This window comes from Phaethon aethereus (assembly GCF_964289735.1).
Source record: "Phaethon aethereus genome assembly, chromosome: 4".
Lineage (NCBI taxonomy): Eukaryota > Metazoa > Chordata > Aves > Phaethontiformes > Phaethontidae > Phaethon > Phaethon aethereus.
Genome location: NC_138578.1, coordinates 75,450,023 through 75,473,877, shown reverse-complemented (window position 1 = coordinate 75,473,877; position 23,855 = coordinate 75,450,023). Strand labels below are relative to the sequence as shown.

General features: G+C 38.9%; 1 protein-coding gene across 1 annotated transcript in view; it reads right to left on the bottom strand.

The window, feature by feature from the left end:
- Nucleotides 1-23,855, bottom strand: part of ZFYVE28 (zinc finger FYVE-type containing 28) — a gene marked incomplete at its 5' end in the record, with an annotated part of 165,069 nt that overhangs the window by 61,329 nt on the left and 79,885 nt on the right. The window contains 2 exons of the mRNA XM_081999561.1: nt 888-1,025; nt 21,097-21,237. Coding sequence (XP_081855687.1) covers nt 888-1,025; nt 21,097-21,237 — 279 coding nt within the window. The remainder of the gene's footprint in view (nt 1-887; nt 1,026-21,096; nt 21,238-23,855) is intronic.

The window sequence follows — 23,855 nt, the reverse complement described above, 5'->3', positions numbered from 1 at the left end:
AATGGATAATAACAGGAACCAAAGGATTGCTTCAAATACAGGAAAGGCAAAGCTGAAAACACCACCACCATGTGCTGTTGTGTGGTGGGATGCCTAGTCTACTCCCCCTCACCAAACCCATGGTGCTTAGTCACCTTCATATCATATCAAGGGTAAGTATGCTACGTATCACATATTTTTTTCCTGACACTTCATGTTTCCCTTGGATAAAATAATTAAAGCTTATTCACTGCAAAAATCCCTTGTTCCTACAGGTTTCTGTAGAAGCAGGTCTTCGAGATAAACCAGGGAAGAAAAATGGACTTCAGTGTTTTGCACAGAAACCATAGCCATTATATTTGTGGCATACACATATACCAAGGGAATTATGTGCAACAAATGTCAGCTCAAAGTTATGTAAGTTTAACACAAGTTATAGCATAATATCATAATATAGTCATTGAAGTAAGGTGACAGCATGCACTTATATTTTTTGGAGATAAATATTTATCCTGACAAAATTCCCCTGTATTTCTTTCTTTGTAAGATTTTCAAAGCACGAGATGTGAAATGGCCCATCAAGATAAAAAGAAATTAAAAATAAAAACAAACCAAGAATATTAATGAGATGCTAATTCACAAAATGATAGTTTTTAAAAGGTGGTCATAATGACAGTAGACAATTACAAAAATAAACTGGTGTGCTGTTAGCCCAATCAATACCAAAACCATAGTTCAAGAATCCCCTTCTGCTGAGCATCCAGAGGAAGTTCTCCACAATGTTTACTTTGCTCTGTAATTATATGTACCATTTTCAGAAAAGTCTCAAGATGCATGTTAAACTTCTGGCTTTATGCCATAAAAGAACTGTCCATTAACTCCAAGTAAGAGAAACATGAGAGACTTACTTCTGCTCCAAACCAAAGCTGTCCTGCAAGGTTGTCATGGCGTATTTCCTCTGGAAACTTAACACAAAAGTCTCGGTTGGCTCGTTCATGTGGAATGCATTCATCCATGATTTGATTTATGATGTTCAAAACATTATCCTGAAGCAAAATGCAAAATATAGGATAGCATATATACTGTTCCCACAGAAATCCCACAAATTTTTTTTCTAAATTGTAACAGACTTAATTAGTTGGTGCCTCATTAATAAAGTAACATAGAAAAATGCAGTATTTTACAGTCATCACACACAGAGAACGAAGAGGAGAATATTGCAGAGAAAGAAGAGTTGCAAACTTCAATTTTTCTCATTTTCCTAGAGATTGTTTCTCAGATTCACTGCACGTAGCTGATTACTTTAGTGGGACTTCTGATGAGGAAGCATGATTTAAAGAGCTTACTAACTTTGGCTATCTGAAAAAATATCAGTAAATAAAGTAGAAGAACAAGTAAATTAGATCTCTCTCATTTCTTCTCATCAGCCCTAATACGTATTTCATTCTTCTCAAAAAGAATGCCCGAGTACCCCAGAGGCATTAGAACATGAGTTATATTGGACCATTGGGGTTGAACAGACTTAAACTCATCCTGGGAATCTAAAGCAGGTGGTTTCCACACTTGAGTCCCCAGTGGGCAAGGGCTGGCACACGTGCCTGCCATCTCGCACCCCGGCCGTCCAGGAGGCTAAGGAGACACTGCCCAAGTTAGAGAGTCTGAATAACTGCTCTGATCTGCGTCTGCACCAGGACAAAGATCAAAGACCCATAACCAGCTTCTTGATATGCAGTAAATGATCTGAATTAATTTATTTGAAAAGATAATTGTCACATGCCCCTGCTGGGAACTGCATGGAATTTCATTAACGTAATAAAGGTAGATTCAGAACATGAAAAAGGCTGAGTGCTTTCACTAAAGAGGTTTTGTCTGTCTCGTGCTTCTTCCGCTATTTACAGAATTCATGTTTGTGGTGGGTTGACCCTGGTTGGACATCAGGTGCCTACCAAAGTCACTCTGTCACTGCCCTCCTCAGAGGGACAGGGGAGAGAAAACATAACGAAAGGCTCCCGGATCGAGATAAGGGCAGGGAGAGATCACTTACCAATTACCAATCAGTTTAATGTATTACCAATCAAATCATAGTAGGATAATGAGAAATACAAACTAAATCTTAACACACCTTCCCCCCATCCCTCCCTTCTTCCCAGGCCCAACTTCATTCCCGATTTTCTCTCCCTCCTCCCCTGCAGCAGCACAGGGGGTCAGGGAATGGAAGTTGTGGTCAGTTCATCACACCTGGTCTCTGCTGCTCCTTCCTCCTCAGGGGAGGACTCCTCACCCTCTGCCCTGCTCCAGCCTGGGGGCCCTCCCATGGAGACCATCCTCCACAGACTTCTCCAGCATGAGTCCTTCCCACGGGCTGCAGTTCTTCATGAACTGCTCCAGCCTGGGCCCCCCACAGGTGCCGTCCTTCAGGAACAGGCTGCTCCAGCCTGGGTCCCCCCACAGGTGCCGTCCTTCAGGAACAGGCTGCTCCAGCCTGGGTCCCCATGGGGTCCCAGGTCCTGCCAGCAAACCTGCTCCACCTTGGGCTCCTCTCTCTCCCCACGGGGCCACAGGCCCTGCCAGGAGCCGGCCCCAGCGCGGGCTGCCCACGGGGTCACGGCCTCCTTCGGGCATCCCCCTGCTCCGGCGTGGGGCCCTCCCCGGGTGCGGGTGCAGATCTGCTCCCCCGTGGAGCTCCATGGCCGCAGGGGCACAGCCGGCCTCCCCGTGGGCTTCCCCAGGGGCTTCTGGGGAACCTCTGCCCCGGCGCCCGGAGCCCTCCTGCCCCGAGCTGGGAGTCTGCAGGGCTGCTCCTCTCGCAGGTTCTCACTCCTCTCTCCCGCTGCAGTTGCTGTAGCACAGGGTGGTTTTTCCCCTTCTTAACTCTGTTCCCCAGAGGCGCTGCCACCGTCGCTGACGGGCTCGGCCTTGGCCAGCGGCGGGTCCATCTTGGAGCCGCTGGCACTGGCTCTGTGGGACACAGGGGAAGCTTCTGGCAGCTGCTCACAGAAGCCGCCCCTGAGCCCCCCATACCAAAACCTGGCCACGCCAACCCAGTACAATGTTCTATTTAAAATATTTTACAAACAAATAAAACCAAATCTGTCTGTATAGAATTGTTTAACGACAGAATTGCTTTAAGTCTAAAACTTTACTGTTTTATTTTCCTCTCCATTTAAAGAAGTAACAGAAGACAGGAATTTTGACCTGCCACTTTTGTATGTTCCCCACTGAGAAAGACAAAATCTACTATAGGTACAAAAAAAGAGTCACAGTGCACACTGCTGTAACTGCTGTTGCCACAAAATAATCTTAACATTAATGCCTTAATCACAGTCATCTTCGTCCAAAAGAAATACATTAACCATTGGCAATATTTATAACATATTGGCATAAGGTACTTGTGTATTTTTTGCAAGTGTCTTATCAGGCAACACATTTCATTTCAGTAAAGTTGTTAAAAAGAAACAATCACTACTCCAAACATTTGAAACATACTGGCACACATAATATTCAACCTAGAATATTCTAGAAATTAGAACAGAATTCTAATAGAATTAGAATAGAATATTCTGTAGAAACAATCTGAAAACCAAATGCTCCGTAGCTCCTCTGTGGCACCACAACACAGACCATGGCCAGCAGGTATGACAAGCGACAAGAAAACAAATCTGGATTCACAGGTACATAAAGTACTTAATTTTAGAGACGCAGCCCTCACTCTGCTGGGTGTGACAACATACTGCCTGGACTAGCGGGCGCCTGGATCCCTGGGAATCCGCAGAGATGCCCACTGTGGAAAATGAAGGGAACACCAACCTCACAACATTCCCCAGTGTAACTGCAAGGGGAACTTAGCTCAAATCCTGGAAGGAGACAGAACAGAGCCGAGATGCCCACACCGTGTTTGGACACCGCCATCCTGAACCCCTGGCTGAAGCAGCAGCCACTGCCCCATCTCCCCTCTCCAGGGCAACAGGGAGACAGCCAAGGAATCGCACACAGTTAGCGGGACGCTTTAGGGTGGGAAAAAGCAGACTAATGGAAAGTTTTCTACCTTCCTTCCTTCCATTTCTTCATTCCTGCTATCGAATATACTACTTATTATTTAGCTAGCTCTAGATCTAGCTAGGGAACTGAAATATTTTGAAAGTAGGTCCCATAAGGAAAACAACTCGAAAACCACTTAGTTCCTACCCAAAGTTACAGAGCAAAGAATGAAACTGAGGATTAAAGCACTTGAATTGCAGAAGGGCACGAGACACATATGATGTATTTTAAATCAGTTATTACTGATCTACTTTGAGACCAGGTGCGCTGCCTGTAGCTCCCACTTCATCACCAGAGCGATACAGGTTGGCACATTAGGGTGAAGAAACCAGATTCCTGTTTTCAGGGAATTAATAAATGTTTGCAAAGATCTTTTTAGCATTGGAGAGATACAGTGCTAAAAGTAATCCTACCAATTAAATTTTATGAAAGCTGCAGGAAATACTAAGAGATATTAAGGCAGTGAACTCTGAGAATTATATTTGAATCTGATTACATCAGATTTTAAATAATCCAATTCCATTTTATTTTAGGACATGATATTCTGATTTATTTTACTTGTCACCAAACTTGAATATGGCAAAACACAATTTTTAATCTCTTGAAAGTTTACACAGAACAGGATGAGACCCATACTGGAAAGCTTTCCTCCTTAATTTTTTTTTTTTTTTTTTACTTTAATGCATTATTTTGCATTGAAATTGATATTATGAAATCTTATTTTACAGCAGCTACAAGACAGATCGAATTCCCTTTTTTAATCACCTACATACTTACTCAAAATTCCTGATATATCAAAGAACATTTTATGAAAATGGAGTAAAGCAACAGGACTCATACCCGGCCAAACAACTGTTCTGTGTTTTTGTTCTGTTTTTCTACTCATTATACCTGTAAAAAAGTACTAAGATTCTGTCTAAATTATCTCAGGAGATAATTATTATAAGCATCATGAAATTTTGTACCTTAATGCTCTTAAAACAAATATTGCAGCTGAAGGCAACAGGATATACTAAAGATAATTAAACTTTTTACAGAGCAAGTATAATTCTATTTTTCCAGTATATCACTTGTTTACCACCTAAATAACAATTTAATATTCTTCATCATTTCTTCAATATTCCTATAATCTCTAGATGCTTCTGCTCCAGAGCTCCCAAGATCTACCAACACATCTCCATGTATGCCACACTTGAGTCAGTTTAAAAAAAAATAAAAAAAATAAGTTATTTGTAACTTGTGCAGTACTAGTAAGTTAAACCATAGATAATTAGAAATTTAATATATACTTCCCAGTGCAGACAAATCACAATAGCTCAATCTCTGGACTAGTAGCAGTTGTTTGTGGTTATCTGGCTTCACATAGGCAGCTGGTCATTCTATCAAAAGGCTAAGTGAAAAAGCCAATTAAAAAATGAGCATCTTCTCCTGCATACTCTAGTGGTCATACTGGAAGATTAAGGAAAGAATAGTTGGCGGAACTTTGCCATTTAGTGTATAAATGCTAAAAGAATTCTAAAAGATGAATTGGTTTTGCTGTTTCAAGATGTGCAATTTCCCAAATTCTCTGATTTTCTACAGGGTTTATTTTACCCTACTACAAGGAAAAAAAAAAACAACCAAATCTCATCACTTTCCCTCTTCTATTCCTCCTTATGACACCTGGTGCAGAGTAAACTAAATAAGAAATGTGGAATACTTGCTCCCATCATGGTTTTCAAATCTCAGCTGCTCTGAAACTGGAAAGACGCCAGCCAATTTAGACAGACTATCCAATGCGTTGTAAGCAAATTAGTCTTTTCTTTAAAAGAGCTTCAAGAAACATTCAATTTAGTTAATTACAGTATTCTGCTTTGTAAGCTAAGAACGAATGGGTTTGGATACATGGTAGCATTGAGGTTTTGCTCTAATTTAAGCAACAGAAATCAATTCGTTGGAATTGAAGTACTAAATCTTTCACTTGATCCATCTTTCTACATAAAAGCCTCCAGATTTTAATGTATTCTTTGGTAGCTTTATCTGTTATCTTTTGGTTCATTTGCATACCAGGATGAGCACAGCGTTGTTTCAGCTGCTCTGTTCAGGCTCTCCAGCAGCACAACAGGCAGCCACTGCAGGGATTCTGCTTTGTGATTTACTCCAAGTTCCTCATTTCCTGGAAAACAGAGCTGTTCCATGTAACAGAGAGCACTTACATTTTATTTTGATAGGGAAGATAATGAGTGGTAGTGAGAAAGTGTATGTATGTCCACAGTCGGGGACAAAAAGTTGGTTTATTACTGGCCCAGCTGTAATTGCCCATATACTCAATAATCAGAGCATAAAGCTAACTGCAACTGCTGCATTAGCTTTCTGAATAGGTACAAAAAGACAGTAACTTCATCTCCCTTATGCTCCAAAACGTATGGTTAGATCAACAAAAGGCAGACTTACCTAACCTTTCATACATTTCCTTGATAAAATCCGTGCTGCTCTTCCATGCTATTATATTTAACATGACCTTCTTGAGGTCTTTTGCAAGATTTCTTCAGAGGAAGATAACCTCCCATGTTGTTCAGTACCTCCTTAATATCCATTTTTTGAATTATCAGTAAAATCTAGCCAAGTTAACAGTTTCCGATTATATCACCATGAGCTCAATAGATGGTATTTTAGCCTTTTTGTTTAAATATATCCTTTACATTTTTCGTTTCTTCTTCTTATTTGATGTTAAGTTGCAGACCTCCTTCAACATCACATTTATGACAAAAAGAAGCAACCGATGAACACAAACTACGAACAAAGATAAAGGAAGATTTTGTTGTAATTAAAGCAATTAGATAGTAGTCAGGTTTTTATGGGTTACTTCATTAACAGAAGAAGCCAGTAATAATAATAAGGTGACATACTCTTTGTCATAGGTAACAGGCAACACCAAAAAGTAACACCAAAAGTCCTGGCTTCATAACCCAGCAGGGTCTCTACAGACAGCTGTTTCACCCATCAGAGATCCAACGTCTCTCTCCAGATACAACAAGCTCCACCGCCTTCCCACCAGCCAGTCTTGCACAGATCCCGAAGGCCATGCTTTCAGTCTCTCTTTTTTTGTCCCATCAGCTATCTGACTATTTCCCACTGCCGACTTCTACATGCTCCACTTTCTCAAAGTAACTTAACATTTTTCTACATATGAACTTCGGGCAGTAGCTCCTAGTTTAACCTAGCCTGCTATACAGCAGTACCAAAATTCATCATGAATTAAAGGCAGCTTGGATCTCTAGCAATTTAAATGCTATTTAAAAACATCACCCCAGCCCAGCAACAGTGATTGTTGCAGTTTGTGTGGAACTGCAACATCAAAGCTTCTCTTCCTGAACTGTCTTGCCGGCATATCCTCGCAAGGGCACTAAACACTCCAAATATCACAGGTTTATTAATGGAAATTTTGATCTTACCTTCTGCATATATTCAAAATTTATTATGCATACATTGAATAATTACATCTCCCCAAGTGGAGCCATTGTTACATATGAAACTGTGGACATTGGCACACCAATTTTCAAACAAAAGAGATCACAGGTATTTAAGCACAGCTTCCAATAAAAATGGTTCTTTAACAAAGACGCGGTATTCATTTATTGGCTAAAATGACATTTTTCACCAAGCCAGTGTGCACTCTTTTGTCATATTACATTTAACTTACATCTATTCTGCGCACGTCTCTAACATGGAGACCTAATCATGGAATCCATTTCCCTCTTACTAGCAGTCTAAATACAGCTCTTGGTAAGTAAAAGAGGAATCCCCATTTACAGAAGGGTTTTTTATAACTTAACACCAACTTGAGAGGGTACATTAAGTACAGTATCCTTACAGGATACCATCCTCTCTGAAGAAAAAAGCATTTTCAGATCTCAAAAAAAATCTAAGTGTTCCTGATGCTACCATAAGAAGAAGAAAAAAATCTGTTTTACTCGCCCACGCCAAAAAGCCATTAACTAATATCAGGCATGACTGTCTTTTCTGAAATGAAGTCTACCCAAAGTTGTGCTGAAAAACTGTTCTCGGTACAGAGCTTTTCAGCCAAGCCTCCCTTTATCAGTAAGGGATAACTTAAGAACCTCGTCCACAGTGAATCGATATATTACTAGATAAACATCATGGACACAGACACGCTCTTACAGCAGCGCATATATACTTTTCTATAAAGATTCTAAAATTATTTTCTTATATTGAAAGACATTTGAAAATCATCCAGTAAGTAACCTGGCACACTAACATCTCCTTTTACATAGTTTCATAGCAACAAAAGAGTAAGAGACATTTGCTCTGAATACGGGTATCTACTGCAATAGATATAAACAAAATAAACATAAAATGGGCTTTCTCCTCCATCAGTATGAGGCAACGACCTTCCTACCATGGTACCCAATGATCCCAAAACTGACCTAAAATGTACTTCAAGGTTTCCCAAACACGAAAGAATTTCACCCTGGCACGAAACCGGCAGCACCTTCTTCATATCACTCCAGAGCTGCTCCGCAGCGGAGGCCATGAGCAGAACCGAGGCCATGTAATCATGACTTATGGCCACCTTTGCCTCGCCTTCCCCTGCTGCAGCGCGAAAGCATCCCGCATCCCCAGCGCATTCAGTGCTGAGCTGGCATGCAGCCAGCTTTCCTCCCGATGCTTCTCTGCTCCAAATTAATTCCCTGACCTGCAGGGCACAGCATTTTCAATCCTCTCTGCCCACAGTCTTAGATAATAGGCGGTTTCTCCAAATGACCTATTTGATCCATATAAGCAAGTGGAAACACATGAAAAAGCTCGTTAACATGGGAAACTACACACTATTACAATCCTTTTTTCAATGAAGTAATATCTTACAGTAGTAATCACTCCCTATATAAGATCAAATATGAATCAAAAAACTCAGAAAGAAAACATAATTCTTCATTAGTTAATAGAGTTATACTGATGGCCCAACTTATGGCCTAGTGTTTTATCTTTTCTAGCCACCGTGCTAGTCACTCTGTAGTGAAAAATAATAGAAGTGACCAAAAATTTCCCAACAGCGAAGAAAAGCTGTTAAGCAGACAAGATTAAAAAATGCACAATTATTTTACTAATTTGAAATGTTTATTGCTGCACAGTTTTTTTCTACTTTGCTATATTACTCCATTGATCCCTTAACATTTCTGAGGAAAAAAGGTGAATTTAAAATCTGCAGTTGTAGGCTGAGTCCCAACAGAGAAAAATCAACTTTTCTGATACAGGCTACTTACTGTATATAGCACAATTATACTCAAGTTCTTTTTCGTCATTCACAGTACTTTGAAGTACCATAAAAACATATGAAAGGGTTGACAAGCCTGCAAGTTTTCAAAAGAAATGTTACAAGCTTTTACGGGGTTGCATACCCAAACAGCAAACAGGTACCTGACATCAACTGTTTGAAGATGTCACCCAGCACAGAGAAGACATCTGCTGGAGCACCGCAACTCACACAAGTAAACATTACTAGGAGTAAGGAAATTACAAATGTTGTAATCAATTAGAAAACAACTGAACTGGAGATGAAACTCTATAGGAAAAAAAACAACTTACAAGCTCTGTTATCACAGATAACCAGTACAGCAGAAATGTGCATTGTCTGGAATTGAAGGTTAATCTTGACATCATCACTTACATAGAAAATGCTTTTCTTCTCAGTTTCACTTTCTTACCTAAACTGGCACTGTCCCCACTTAAATTAAACTTGAAGAGATTGTATAAAAGAGAGGATAATTTTCTTTGAACAAGGCTTGGCTCGCTCTCCTATCAGTCAACTGCCCAATCCCTCTGGCATGAAATTCTGGCTTTCCCACACCTGCATCAAGTCTCTTAAATATAAACCTTATAAGAATTTCTCTAGAGCCCACCAGCTCTGTTATGTTTTAGAAAAAGCCTCACAAATAGGTACAATTAAGAAAACAAGCATGATTCCCTCCTCACCACAGATCAATGAGTAAATAGCATTCCGATAGAAGTGAATGGGCTGGAGAAGATCTGCTTCTGGTTCCTACTTCCTCCCTTTACTGTTAAAAAAAAAAAAATCTTTGTCTACTACAGTTTCTAAACTTCGGGAACACAAAGGCTTCTTTCAGTCAACTTCTTCCCTGATCTCAATAATTACCGTGCCGTCTCCTTCATTGACCTTCACTAACATAACTAATACAATGTCTCAAGGATTGCAAATTAACGAGGCTAGAAAGACTTGGCCATTACTTTAGCTAAAAGTACTCCTGGCTCAATCCACACCGTTTAACCTTTGTATCAATTAACAGTATAACATCAGGAATAGATTCTTGCCAACTTCAAACCAATTGTCAGGTTTCAGAATCCAACAGGGAGTTTCCTACAGCTTTGGTCTAACTTGTCTCATTTAATGAGATCTATTTCTGCCTAATTCTACAAGAAAGTGTTCTTCCATGGATAGATGCAATCAAACATGAGAACTGTTGCACCTCTGAACTGCCTCATTGTTCACAGTGATTATGGTACATACCCCCCATTTGCTCTTGTCAAGAATGTTAATGAATACAATTAGTACTTCTTAGATAACTCGCTGCCAATCCACTATGACACTGGCATTGTCCTAGGAGTTATATAACAGCTCTTCACAGATACCTTCTTCATCAGGGGATGCTCATTAATGCTGACTCTCATTTAAAAAAAAATTGCTTTCTCTTCAGCATGGATACAATTCAGATAAAGCACAGAATAAAAGGGCATTTCTTTTTCCCTAGAGATTCCTTATTCTCATACCACTTAAACTTATCAGGTAATAGGAGACACCTTCAGATAAGTTCCTTTTACACCCGAAAAAGCCACTTTTCAAAGATGGGCAGCAAACAGGGTAAGGCCCTTTTGCAGTGTAAGCATTAGGCAGCAAGGGCAACTTGAGAAGTCGGCCCCTTATCTCAGCTGCTTTGCAGCTTTTGTTCCTATCTCCAGGCTGCCACAGGCTGCCTCACCAGCACTCGCAGCTTCCCTGTACAGGGGCCGTATGTGAATGGTTTCAGTGCACTGATCCACAGCAACCCAGGTCATCTCGCTGCCAAAGTTCACAGAAAGGCTCTGCAAATACGTACATCACTACAGCCGAAGGTGTGGTTTTCTAATGGTCTAAAGCTGACCGCAGCTTACTTAAACTGGCTACGGAAAAGGATCCATACACCCACCCGCCCCTCTGCTCCTATCTGCGGACACTGCTCCCGCTGGATGCCAGCGCTTCCATGCCATCGTGCATCCACACGGAGAGCGAGTGAATCAGCGTGACTGTTCGGGTGAGATGCAGGAACCCCACCAGAGCCTCAACAGCCAGGCTTCCAGGCGATCCCACCCACTCCATGGCTCGCTCTCACTGCTGGAACATGAGCCAGGTTCCCGGAGCATATGGACTAGCACTGGAAGGAAGGACAGACAAGGTGCTGTCTTGCTGTGAGACAAGGTGCTCTTTTGATGGCAAGCAGAGTCTCAAACCAGTTTAAGTTAATGGGAAGCTGTGCTTTAGAGAGGGTACCATGCTGAAGCGTGTCTATAAGAACAATAGTGTAAATTGGGTATGGAAAACCTTTAAATTGACACTGCCGATGGACCACAGAATTATGCCTAAGTAACTGTGTGATAACACAGAAATATATGTTTATGCAGATTTTTTTAATAAAAATCAAAGTTTGTCTTGTTTGCCCATAGCTTTATTGCTTGGCTATGTGGTTGACTACGAAATTTACTGAAACAAAAATGTTTGTAACATTTCTACTGAGTGCCCAAGGGCTTGCTTGAATCAAAGACTGAGTAATCCACATGCACAGCTGCTGAAGTTATCATAGGACACTGACCAAAGCCACCCGAGTTTACTCACTCGATGCATTTCTATTAATACAGTTATAAAACATAGCAGTGTTAATCCACAGCACTGGAATATTTAAAAGCCTTTACCTGCCAGGAGAGAAAGAACATACTTTACATTAAAAAGCAATGGAAAATCTGATTTCAGTGAATACAGAGTTAATTCCAAGAGTTATGTTGAAGTTCTGCAGCTGTAGATAAAAGACACAGGAAGGCAAATACAGTATTAGACCACCAATAAAGAGTTATATCCAACAATAGTTCAACTAAGAACTGCAGAGCCCAAATCTTTGGAGACCTCTATTCTGACACTGCGCTCAGGCCCAGGATCATTTCCACTATCTGTATATTCTGAGTGAGTGATTTAAGGATCTCCTAAAAATTTACATAAAGATAATGCTGCCTTCCATCTTGAGGAAGGCACTCAAAATTTTAGTTTCTCAATTATAAAATATGATGTACTTTTAAGCTCTTATTTGCATTACAGAATAAGCCAGACAACCACAAATACGTTAAATAGATCTACTGAGAAAACGCTTCACATTCCAGCTACAGGGTTAAATTATTTTCCAGTCAAATTTGCAAAATCCTTGTGGAGGACAATAGTACAAATAATACAGAGGGCTGACACTGAATCCAGAGGCTTGTAGGAATGTGTGAAAATGGAAAATATTTTTTTATCCCAGTTACCATGCAAGTTGAAAGTAGACGTGACTCCGCAAGCTTGCTAGAATTCATCACTGTTTACTGATGAGACTACATCAGACCTAACCAGAAAAAACCCAAAACCAAAAAGACATTCTCACAGTATCAGAACAATTCTAAAGCAAAAATTACAAGAGCTTACATCAATAAGACAGTTTATCTCAGTGCCTCAGTTGCACAAATCAATTAAACAAGCTTTGAAGCCTAAAGATGATCCCTTACACTTCTACATGAACTACTACACTGTTTTATTATGAGCACTATATAAGTGGAACAACAATGACTTTCATAGTAGTTACAGTTACCCTGGGGCACCTGAGAAATCAAAGAATACAAGTAATTTGTTGCGTGATATTTGCTTAAGTAATCTTCATGCACAGAAACCTCGAGAACTGAAAATGTATTCTCAGGGCAAACCCAAGAATTTACATTGTCTACATCGTACAGTAGTATCAAGAGCACTACATTTTAAAAATTCTGGGTTTTTTTCTGAGCTATGGAACAATAAGCAGTATCAGCATATAAAAGAAGGTAGCTTTATTTGCTTTGCAGCCACAAGAACTGTGTACTTGGGGTAATACTGCTGTTGTTCATCTCATAGTTACTTTTAAAAGAAGTGGTAAAAATACAGCACAAGAGAGTAGATGGCACAAGCAAAAAAGATAAGCATTCTTAACCAACACAGCACACTTCTGCATAATTCATTTCACACAAGTATTTATTTCCCAAAGCCTGTAAAATGGGGAGTTTTTATGCATTCGAGTTTTGCAAAAGCATGTAGTAACAAAGCCTACTAGCCAATGCCTGCTCTCCGACATCAAACTTTTCCTTATCACAAGCTGTTCTCACATCAATGATTTCAAACTTCTTTGAAACAAAAAACTTTAATGTATCTAATTCTTTAAAAAATTAACAATGTTTTTAAATGGCTGTCTTAAAGTCTGCTTTTTTTTCCACCAAGATCATTGTGCTGCAATGAGCTAACACAAATTCTTTCCAAAGCCTAAGTGTGAGACAGAGGACAGTTCCGGTATCTTTACAACACAAAAGGAACTTGGAATTATCACTGGACTGTTTACGCTTCTCCTTCTCTCTGTCTAATTATAAAGTTACAGTGACTGAACAAGCTAGCCTAGTGGATAACAGTTTATTTTCTTCCCATCACCTTGAACTCCAGCCATTCAATTAGTAGTTCACTGTTAAATTAAACACTGACAGTAACAATAGGGCTGTCTGAAATCCATCTATCTTCTCAAACTCCAAAATATTTTGTAATCCCTCCTCCTAATACGTACAAGTCCTTGTTGCACCCAGCACCTAACATAGATATCTACGTAGATAAACATCTAAAGGCTTCCTTCTGTTTAATGAAAAAATTGCTTATAACAACTTGACCTATGAGAAAACAAGATTGCACATGTTCCACAAAATATTCCTCATAATAATCCATTATTCATATTTGAAATACATATAAACACACAGTTCTATAGTATTAATGTTATAGTATTAGTGTTATATCCTTGAAAACAGAGGAAATAGTTAATGATTTATGAACTACTTCATCTAGAAAAAGCCAGCCTTTATTTTATTTTTTTTAAAATATGTTAAGATCACAATGAAAATTAAATTCCACTTTTAAGAACTGTCTTTAAAAAACAATTTGCCTTCTTGTCTTTCTTATCATACTTCCCCAGCATTGAAGAAAAAATAAATGAAAGAAAAGATTTTTTCTTATATCATTAAGTGAAAAAGCTTCTAACAGAAGAAAACAGACTTAATCCCCAAGTATGGAAATATCACCAAATAAATAATTTTCATGTATTTTTAATCTTGCTAACATAGTGCTACCACATGCACATGGAGAAAGGAAGGCAAACTGCAGCATATTTGTCATGAGACTATATAAACAATTCAGTGGCTGACACCAGAATTTATCCTTCTTTGCAACAATAAAAAAAAATTTAAAAAGGAGAAATATAGCAGAGCTGGCAGCAATCCTCTGATGGCACTGCTGAAGAATGTGGAAGAACTATAAAGCCCCTGATAGTCAGACACATCACATTACATTAATTCCTACAGAAGTGGATCAGGTATAGTCTCACACTTCACAAATGCCGAGAAAAGCCAGTTTTAAAATGACCTGGCTCCACTGTCCTCATTTAGCCTTCAAATGCTCCAGGAATTACACCAGTGCATCTCAGGTTCACTATGTCAATATTCAATCAACGTACGAATTAGTCAGTTGTTCTTAATATAGCAAGTATGGTCTAGGGTAGGTAATCATGCATTAAGAAATGAACCATCATCTTATCTTTTTAAATAGCATGTTAGAAGACCTCATAACCTCAGAAATTAGGAGCCTTCTATAGCTGGGTTATCTTTCATAATGAAGAAAATACCCTATTTTTTTCATTTGAACAAAACTTGTGACATCTGGACCAAAAAAAAAAAAAACCTGTTCTAATTGAAGTACAGATAAAATATTAATCTTGTTCTCCTGTTTTCTCCTCATGTTTTAAATGGATGACTACCTCATCTTGCACCAAAGACACTGTTTTTCTACAGGAGTTTGCATGCGATGAATGTGGTCACTGTGAGCAGACGGCGCGGCATAACCTTGCATCGCAGTCCTTTCAGTAACAACTATGGCTTCCCTAGCATGCACTAATTAATAAAATCACATCCCTTTTTTCACTGATAAAATTAACAGGTAAGTTCCCTTGTCATATTTAGCAACTGGTCAATCTAGCTTCCGTTTCACCCTTGTGCATTATTGATTGCCACCTGTGTTGTCATTCCATGCTACACCAACTTTATTTTTAATATATATATATATATATATATATATATATATATATATATAAAATTCAAAAGTCACATCTGAAGATCCTTTCCATTCCCCACTACAAAGAAATCCACCCATGTTCTATGACAAAGTTCACTGCAGCTCAGTCATGGCTCTCCTCAACTCAGGGAAACTCTACTAGACATTTTGCAAACCCTGCAACAACTTCAGCATTGTGTGTGGTGGCGTTGGGTTTTTGGTTTTTTAATTAAGAAAAAACCAATCTACCCATGTACATGGTGCAAGCGGAGGTGAAAGGCAACTGGACTGTATTCCCCGATTCTGGCAGAAATTGGCAACTGTCTCCTAATGTAACCTGTTATCAAACATCACTGCTGCTTCAATGAGACACAGCAGTTGAAGAGCTTCCCCCACTTTTAGACTTGTCTTATCCATCCATCTCCAACTTTAGAAAGCAAGTAACGTTTTTAAGCTTTTAAGATACAGAAAAACCATATTTCAAAGATGAAGAGTGTATTTTTTTATTTTTATTTTTTAAATTAAAATTTTGGTTTTGATTCAACAAGGCCAAGAGTAAGGTCCTACATCTGGATCAGGGCAATCCCAAACATGGATACAGGCTGGGCAATGAGTTGACTGAGAGCAGCCCTGCCAAGAAGGACTTGGGGATACTGGTGGATGAAAAGCTGGACAGGAGCCGGCCATGTGCGCTCGCAGCCCAGAAGGCCAACCGTGTCCTGGGCTGCACCCAAAGCCGCGTGGCCAGCAGGGCCAGGGAGGGGATTCTGCCCTTCTGCTCCACTCTGGTGAGACCCCCCTGCAGTGCTGCGTCCAGTTCTGGAGCCCTCAGCACAGGAAAGACATGGACCTGTTGGAGAGGGTCCAGAGGAGGCCACAAAAATGATCAGAGGGATGGAACACCTCTGCTGTGAGGACAGGCTGAGAGAGTTGGGGTTGTTCAGATTGGAGGGGAGAAGGCTCCAGGGAGACCTTATTGTGGCCTGCCAGGAGGTAAAAGGAGCCTTTAAGGACGAGGGGTAGCAGTTTTAAACTGAAAGAGGGTAGATTTAGATTAAACACTAGGAAGAAATTCTTTACTGGTAGGGTGGTGAGACACTGGAACAGGTTGCCGAGAAAAGCTGTGGATGCCCCATCCCTGGAAATGTTCAAGGCCAGGTTGGATGGGGCTTTGAGCAACCTGATCTAGCGGAAGGTGTCCCTGCCCATGGCAGGGGGGTTGGAATTAGATGATCTTGATGTTTCTATGATTATATGATTTTAGGATGCCACTCCATGACAAAGGAGATTCCCCACATCGGCTCCCAGCAGCATTTTACCCTCTACCAGCTTATTATTCATGGTTTCCCACAGCTGATTTTTCCCCTCTTTCCACACTCCACAGCAAGCTCCTTCAGCCTGTAGGTTCGAACCACTCTAACACATACTCCTTTACAATAACGGCAAAGCTTCGTTTCCATTGACACTCAAATCTCAACTCAACTCATAATGATGCTTTCAGTTGTTAAATTGAGGTGGAAGAAATATGGAGATAAGCCTGGTTGAAACACAGCATTTTTGATAACATTTACCACATATTTTATATTGCTACAGAAATTGAGGCAGGCAAGTGGTAACACAACACTGAAATATGCCTCAGCTTTCTCTAAGGGCTCCGATTCCTCAGCAGCATTAACTTATACTGTGATAGATAATGAGGTTCAGATTCATAGGTGTCTGCTGTTCACCAACTATATGGAGGAGTGACCTATGCATGAAGCAGCTCACTAAAGCCTCCATTTTAAAGCCTAATGTTACAGCAAACAAAGTGCTGATAGAAGACTTCAAAACGCTGGTCTGCCAATTGCGGTAATTCAAGAGGTGCTTCCCAAGCGGGCAAACAGCAGGGGAAGAGTGAAGAGCCAGTAAAATATGCTACCAGTCAACACAGCATCAATCACTCCTACCAGTGAGCCAGAAACAGCCATGTTTCAGAAATGCTCTAAATTCCCAATTTGACTCTTCTGCGGCATGGTGCGAGGGGTAAGACAGCCAGGCAAGGCTATGGATTGCTTCAGGTCAGTGCCCTGACAGGGGCAAACTCCTTCCTAGTGTACTTCAGCAGATCAAATTACACATTGCTGAGACACAATCTGCAGTTCACGGAATAATTCTGATAAAACCATGCTGGGAACTGACTCATACGCTATTCTGAGACCTTGCTACTGTACGCAGAGAAATAGTTCTCAGCCTACTGAAAGAGCAAACAAGTACTATGATCCCGGAAACACTTCCACAATGTAAAGTACTTATACACCAGTTCAGTGTTCACCTATCAAGTCCTTACAAAAATCTCTGGGTTAGAAACAAAGGTGTTTTTTACTTTTAAAGAAAACCAATGAAGTTTTTTAATATGTAACACTAAATCTAATTCCATTTAAGTGGTTGAGGAATTGTTTTAAACAAGTTTATCAACTATTAAGATATCAATGATCACAGCAAATTTAGATGAATGATCGCAAATGCAACTAAAAAAAACTACACAGAATACCATTACTCCTAATGAAGCTCAATACTATGTGATGTTGGGAACAGCATAGAAAAGGAAACCTTATTATAACCCTAATATAAAAATACTTCAACGAATTATTTTGTGTTGCAGGGAAAAAACCCCAGGTGAACCAGCATGGCATATTATTCAAGAGTCACAAAAATTTTTTCTTAAGAAAAAAAAGTACTTTTCCAATCAAGTTCAGCAAACCGAAGTATGACATCCTACCTACCCCTTTTTTTGTTTAAGAAAAACTTACATAGCTCTTCATCGTGCATCTCTGCACATTTAAAATTGTTAATTTTAACAGAAACCACTAGAGGAAGAAGTCATTTATTCTGTTGGATATGTTTTAACCACACAATAAGTGCAAGACACTGTATTAATAAATATGTTATTTTCTTGTAATATTCCACCACTGACATGCAAACACCAAAGCAAAACAAGGGATGTCATTTTTATAATAGCCTACCATAACTGGAAAAAAGTGTTATATTGCATTAATATGAAAAGTGAAACTTTGAAAACTTCTACCTTGATTCTTACTCACAGATATATGCTACTTGGCATCACGCTGTACAGCAAATTCACAGCACTTGGATTTCAAGTTGCAAGATCTTCAGAAGTTTTGAAAAGTTAATTTACTATAAAAAGTGTCATTTTTGTCATCAGATAGTACTAAGGCAAAACAGCATGAGCCAACATTCAGAGTTGCAGTTCTTTCCTAAGGAATCGTCAGTAGTCCTGAAGACTGAAGTTCTCTGCATATCAACGGCAATGCCACAAAGCACCATACCTTTAACCTGCCTTGACTAATACTGCTGGTTTTGTTTAAGATAGAAAACATTAAGGGGTTCCGCTATAAAGCATTACATCCTTTAGGCAGAGTCCTTTTGTTTTGTCTATATCTGATCACATGCCATCATAAACTTGGAGTATTTTAACAATAGTAACAGAAGTTGAGAACACAGACAAAGATGTAAAATTTAGCTCTTCAGATATAGTTAAAATTCAACAGAATATGACCTCTCTCTAAAAAGAATAACAGTTTGTAAGACTTGTTTGTCTTTCAGAAAAATTGCACTACTTGAAAGGCACTTCTCTCCTCTAGCAAATGAAAAAAAAATTTAAAACCATCACCTGCTAATCAAGCAGACACTATTAGTAAATCATCTGAAAATAAGCAATCCAGGAACAATGAATTAATTTAGAAACCAGGTGCAAAGGCAGAAGATCAAGGGTTTTAGAAACCTCTGTCCCCAGAAAACACTGAAATCTGATAGAGTATGCTTCTGTAAACTTTATGGAGGTAAAAATTGGGAATAATCTGCAAACATTAATAATACAAGGGAAAAAAAGGACAAAATAGGGGGAAAAAAAACATGCAAAGACTGGAAGTCTGGTTAACTGTGTTCTGTGGTGACAAGCTCCTTTTCAAAAGCATTGCTTGAAGAGTCAGAAAGAACACATTTCTAGAAAAAAGGCCTCAGAATTGTGTGATTATTGTTGCAGATATCACAGCGGTATTGCACAATGTAGCTGCTATCGCACTTCCATTACAACCATTCTGACCCCAGGGCTGGCTGCTGGTTCTCCATCTTCCTCAAACTCCACCATATCTTAGGCTGAAACAGATTTCTCCTCTTACTGTGCAATATTTGATTAGCAAATACCTACATTCTGGATGCTTACTAAAATATTGCTCCTTCTCTTGTTTGACAATTGCATGACAAGTTCTTAAAAGGAAAAACCAAAAAACATCGCTTTTACAAAGTACTACAAAACAATGTAAATCCTAATTAGAAAAGCCATTTTTTGACATAACATTTGACAGTGATCTAACCTGTTCTGCAGAACTTTGAGAATTCGAAAATACAAAAATAGCTACATGAATAAATAAAACCATCTTTCAGCTCCAGCAACAGATTGTTTTAGTAACACCAATCTGATTGACAAATGAAAAGAAGTCATCACCAAGCATCAGAAGGTATTAAGAGTCACAAGGTGGTGAGTCACTATATAACAAGCCAAGCAAACTGACCAAGGACCATTAGAAACAGTAAGAAATTCTGGCAAGGGGTGAGTCAAAATACATCCTTTACACGTAACTGCCATTTTTTACTTGGTGGAGATGTAAACAAATCTTTATTACTCTGGCCTTTACACTTAGAATTCTCCTGAGTTGACAACAAATGTTTACTTTTCATACAGAAAACCTCCTACCACCTGAGCTTGGTGTATTTTGGACTTGAGCCTACTTTGGTTCAAAGTGTTCTTCTTGGGTGTGTCTGGGAGAGGAAGTATCAAAGCATTCATGCAAGTAAAGTTCTCACCTCTAAAAATTTGAATTTTATTATTGAAAAAATTGGTGTAAAATGGCATACAGCATGACAGGGTAAGTTGTATTTTCTCAATTGTTTTTCATTTTCTGATTTGTTTTTCTTAATAAATCAAATCACAAAACCATCCAAGTTAAAGAGCTAGACTTCACTGAATTGGTCTTTGCAGTCTCTCATTCTTCTCCCTTCAAGACTCATTCAGAGTATAGCCATAGTTTCAGCAAATAGTCTCAGGAATCTTTTTTTAGGTGAACTATATTACACAATAGGAACTTAGGGACAGATTCATACTTTTGAAATAATTTAAAGACAAAAACCCCTTTTGCTTGGTTCCTCAGTAGTTCCTCTCATCTTCAAGACTATTTACATGAAGCAGATAATATTCTTTCCAAAATCAGCAAAGCTACCAGCTGTCTTCACATAGTTCATTTACTAATGAAAAGCCATCAGATTCATGAGGTATGAAAGCTGAACACCTACAAAAGACATGGCTACTTTATACTGCCCAAAATTTTGAAATATTTCTCATGTTCCAGTAAGCTGTGTGCTTATTTTCTATAAGGGAAACAAAGTCTTTAATGTATGTTCTTATTTAAGGGAGAACATCAACAGAGTCTTGAATGAGATGCAGTAGATTCAATTTATGAATAGTTTTCAAAAAACCCTTTACACTAAGGAAAGGCATGTATCTACCAAAGATTCATTTTAAAGGGATTCGACAATAAAAGCTAATTAATACAATGAATAACATGATACATTTAATGTACACAAAAATGTCAAGGAAATCACAAAGGTGCCATTTTGATTACCTGACAAGAGCGAAACTGGTTGACTAGCAGCGTACATCTCTGTGGGTCTTTCCTTCCATCCAAACTGTCCAATTCAGCTGCTACTTGATTTAGTTCCTCATCAGCATAGTAGAACTGTGCAAGGAGCTGCGGGTCTGTTCTCTGCATTGAGGAGAAAGACATACACAATATTACATTTTTTTTTTTGCAAATAAAAAACCCACTTCAGATAATTATATTTATTGCAAATTTTTTTTTAACATTTAAGCTGGGTAAGTAGTGTGGCAGCATGGAAAAGAATGATCTGGAGACATTTATGCACACTTTTTTTTTCCTACCTTGAAGAAAAAAAAAAACCTCATGTAACAAACGTGGGGCATTACTCAGCTACCATTATCTCCAAAACCATCCTGGCATTGTCACTAATTGTGGCATAATTATCTGACCAAGCAAATAACTGAATCACAAGTTTTGTTTATTAAACAAAAGTACACTTCAGTTCTAGACCAAACAAGACAAAGTTGTTTTCCAAGTCAAAACCAACAAATAAAATCTCCAAAATCTACCAAACAACCTGATAATCTATCAAGCATTGTGGTAGCCCCTGCAAGGAGATGCACAGTGCTGCCTGGTTAGAATCCTCATTTTGAGGATCACAAGAATCTAGTCACAGGAGGGAAAAGTACTGAAACTACTAGATATGTTACCAGGGCCAAATACGCATAAAGACTTCACAAAGCAAATAATATGACTAAAGAAGGCATTACAGAGAGAAAACTATGCCACAAGTCTTCCAAGTGGCAAAGAAGAGAATTATCACAATGATTTTTGGCCACATTAAAACAAAACAGCAATTATAAAAGAACACAAGAAAATAAAAAAATGCATAATCAAAAATATTAAGAAATATTATTAATAAAAAGTTTACTCCATAGAAGGGATTTAAAAAAAGATTAACTGGAAATTCTGATCCCTATGAAAGGTTTCATCAAAATATTGAAAAAATAACAGAAATCGGGGGTGGGGGAGATGAGAATTTTGACTGTTAAAAGAGAGTGGATACAAGGGGGTGGAGGGAGGGATTGGCTTTTTGTAGGTGCCAGCAACTTGGGGAAAGATTCATGTGCTCAGATAAGCACAGCCTCATATCATTTTAAAGTACGAGTCAGTAAAACACACACAAGATTTGCAGGAGATGTGTATAAAATGAAAATGGTTCTTTTTAATCACAGGGTACAAAACATTAAGACTACACTAACCGCAGACGGGAATTAGAATTAGTTGTCACTAGATGAATGAAAAAAAGGCCTGATAATACAGAAAACAAATAGCTGCAAAGTATCTGAAATTGATTCTTAACACTGAAGAATGAAAACAATGAAACAAATGAAACAATGCAAAAATACTTTTAGAAGGGCCAAGTTACCTATACAAAACCAATGAAAATAAAGACCAAGTTTCACGGAAGCAATCTGAAGACACTCAAACATTGGTGATGGTGGGGAACAATTAACATAGGAAAGAACTTCCAGGCAAAGAAAACCATTGTGTAAAAAAAAAAAAAACCCCAAAACAAAACACAACACAAACCACTGCTTTTATAAACTAGAAAAAGAGCAAAAGCATAGAAATTGCCAAGAAGCAATACATTTTAAATGACAACTAATGAAGATGTACAAGGCAAGTACAGCAGAGGAAAACATGTACCAACAGAAACAAGTGTACTGCAGCGCAGAAATAAGTCAACAGCAAAACAGAAGATAAGATCACTTTAAAAGACATCACCAAATGCAACAAATGGCAAAAGACAAACACACTGAGGATATAATGAGGAAGTATACGTTGCGAACCGTAACATTTTCTATCTGAAACAGAAAGCATTTCCACTATTATAAAAGGATAAAATACCAAAGTCCTTAAGGGATGGGCATATGGATGCAGTGAGATCAGAAACGCTGCCGTTAGCAAACCACAGGTTTAAAGCACTAAGAAATGATAAAAGTATACTAGCACGCTGAATTTGTGCTTCACATACACCTGATCCTGCAGCACCAGTGCAGAAGACATGAGCTATTTGCGATGGCACAAAAAGATCAGTAGCAAACCAGCAACACAGGTTCAGAAGTGGTGAGAGCACAGTCAATGCCCATCTGGAATACTTGAAGAAAAGCAGTTATTTTTGCCTCATACTTAAAAAAATTTTTTTTCAACAGAAGGCACCACCACATATTGTTCAACTCCCTATTTTAGTCTCCACAAGATACATATCCTGCAGAAAAATCCTTTCAGGCCTTTATAATACAACAGCATTACAACCTGCACAGCTGTTCAGTCCCTGAAAAGGAACAACGGAGTATTAACACCTTTTGAAGATAACAATATACAACCTCTACACTTGACAGGATCAAGGAGTTAATTACTGCAAGTATTTTATTGCCATAAGACTTAAGGAAAAAAATTTAGTCTTATAAGTGATGCTAAATACTGCCTCAGTGTTACGTGCTGGATGGGTTCTCAGCCAGCAATTTAATGAGAAAACAACAGTGCTGCCTGAAAACAGAGGGACCAACTCCTGATCCGACACAACTTATTACTGCATGAATACGGTGAATTTAAGGCTACCTTTAACATTGCTGTAAGCCATCACACTGCCCAGCAGCTTCCCACATCACTACTTCCCACCACCCAAATTGTCAGAAATGAAACAACTTTTCAGGCAGTTGGAATGTAGTAATGAAATTAGGGGTTTTTTTCTTCTTTAAACAGACACTTTCTTAAAA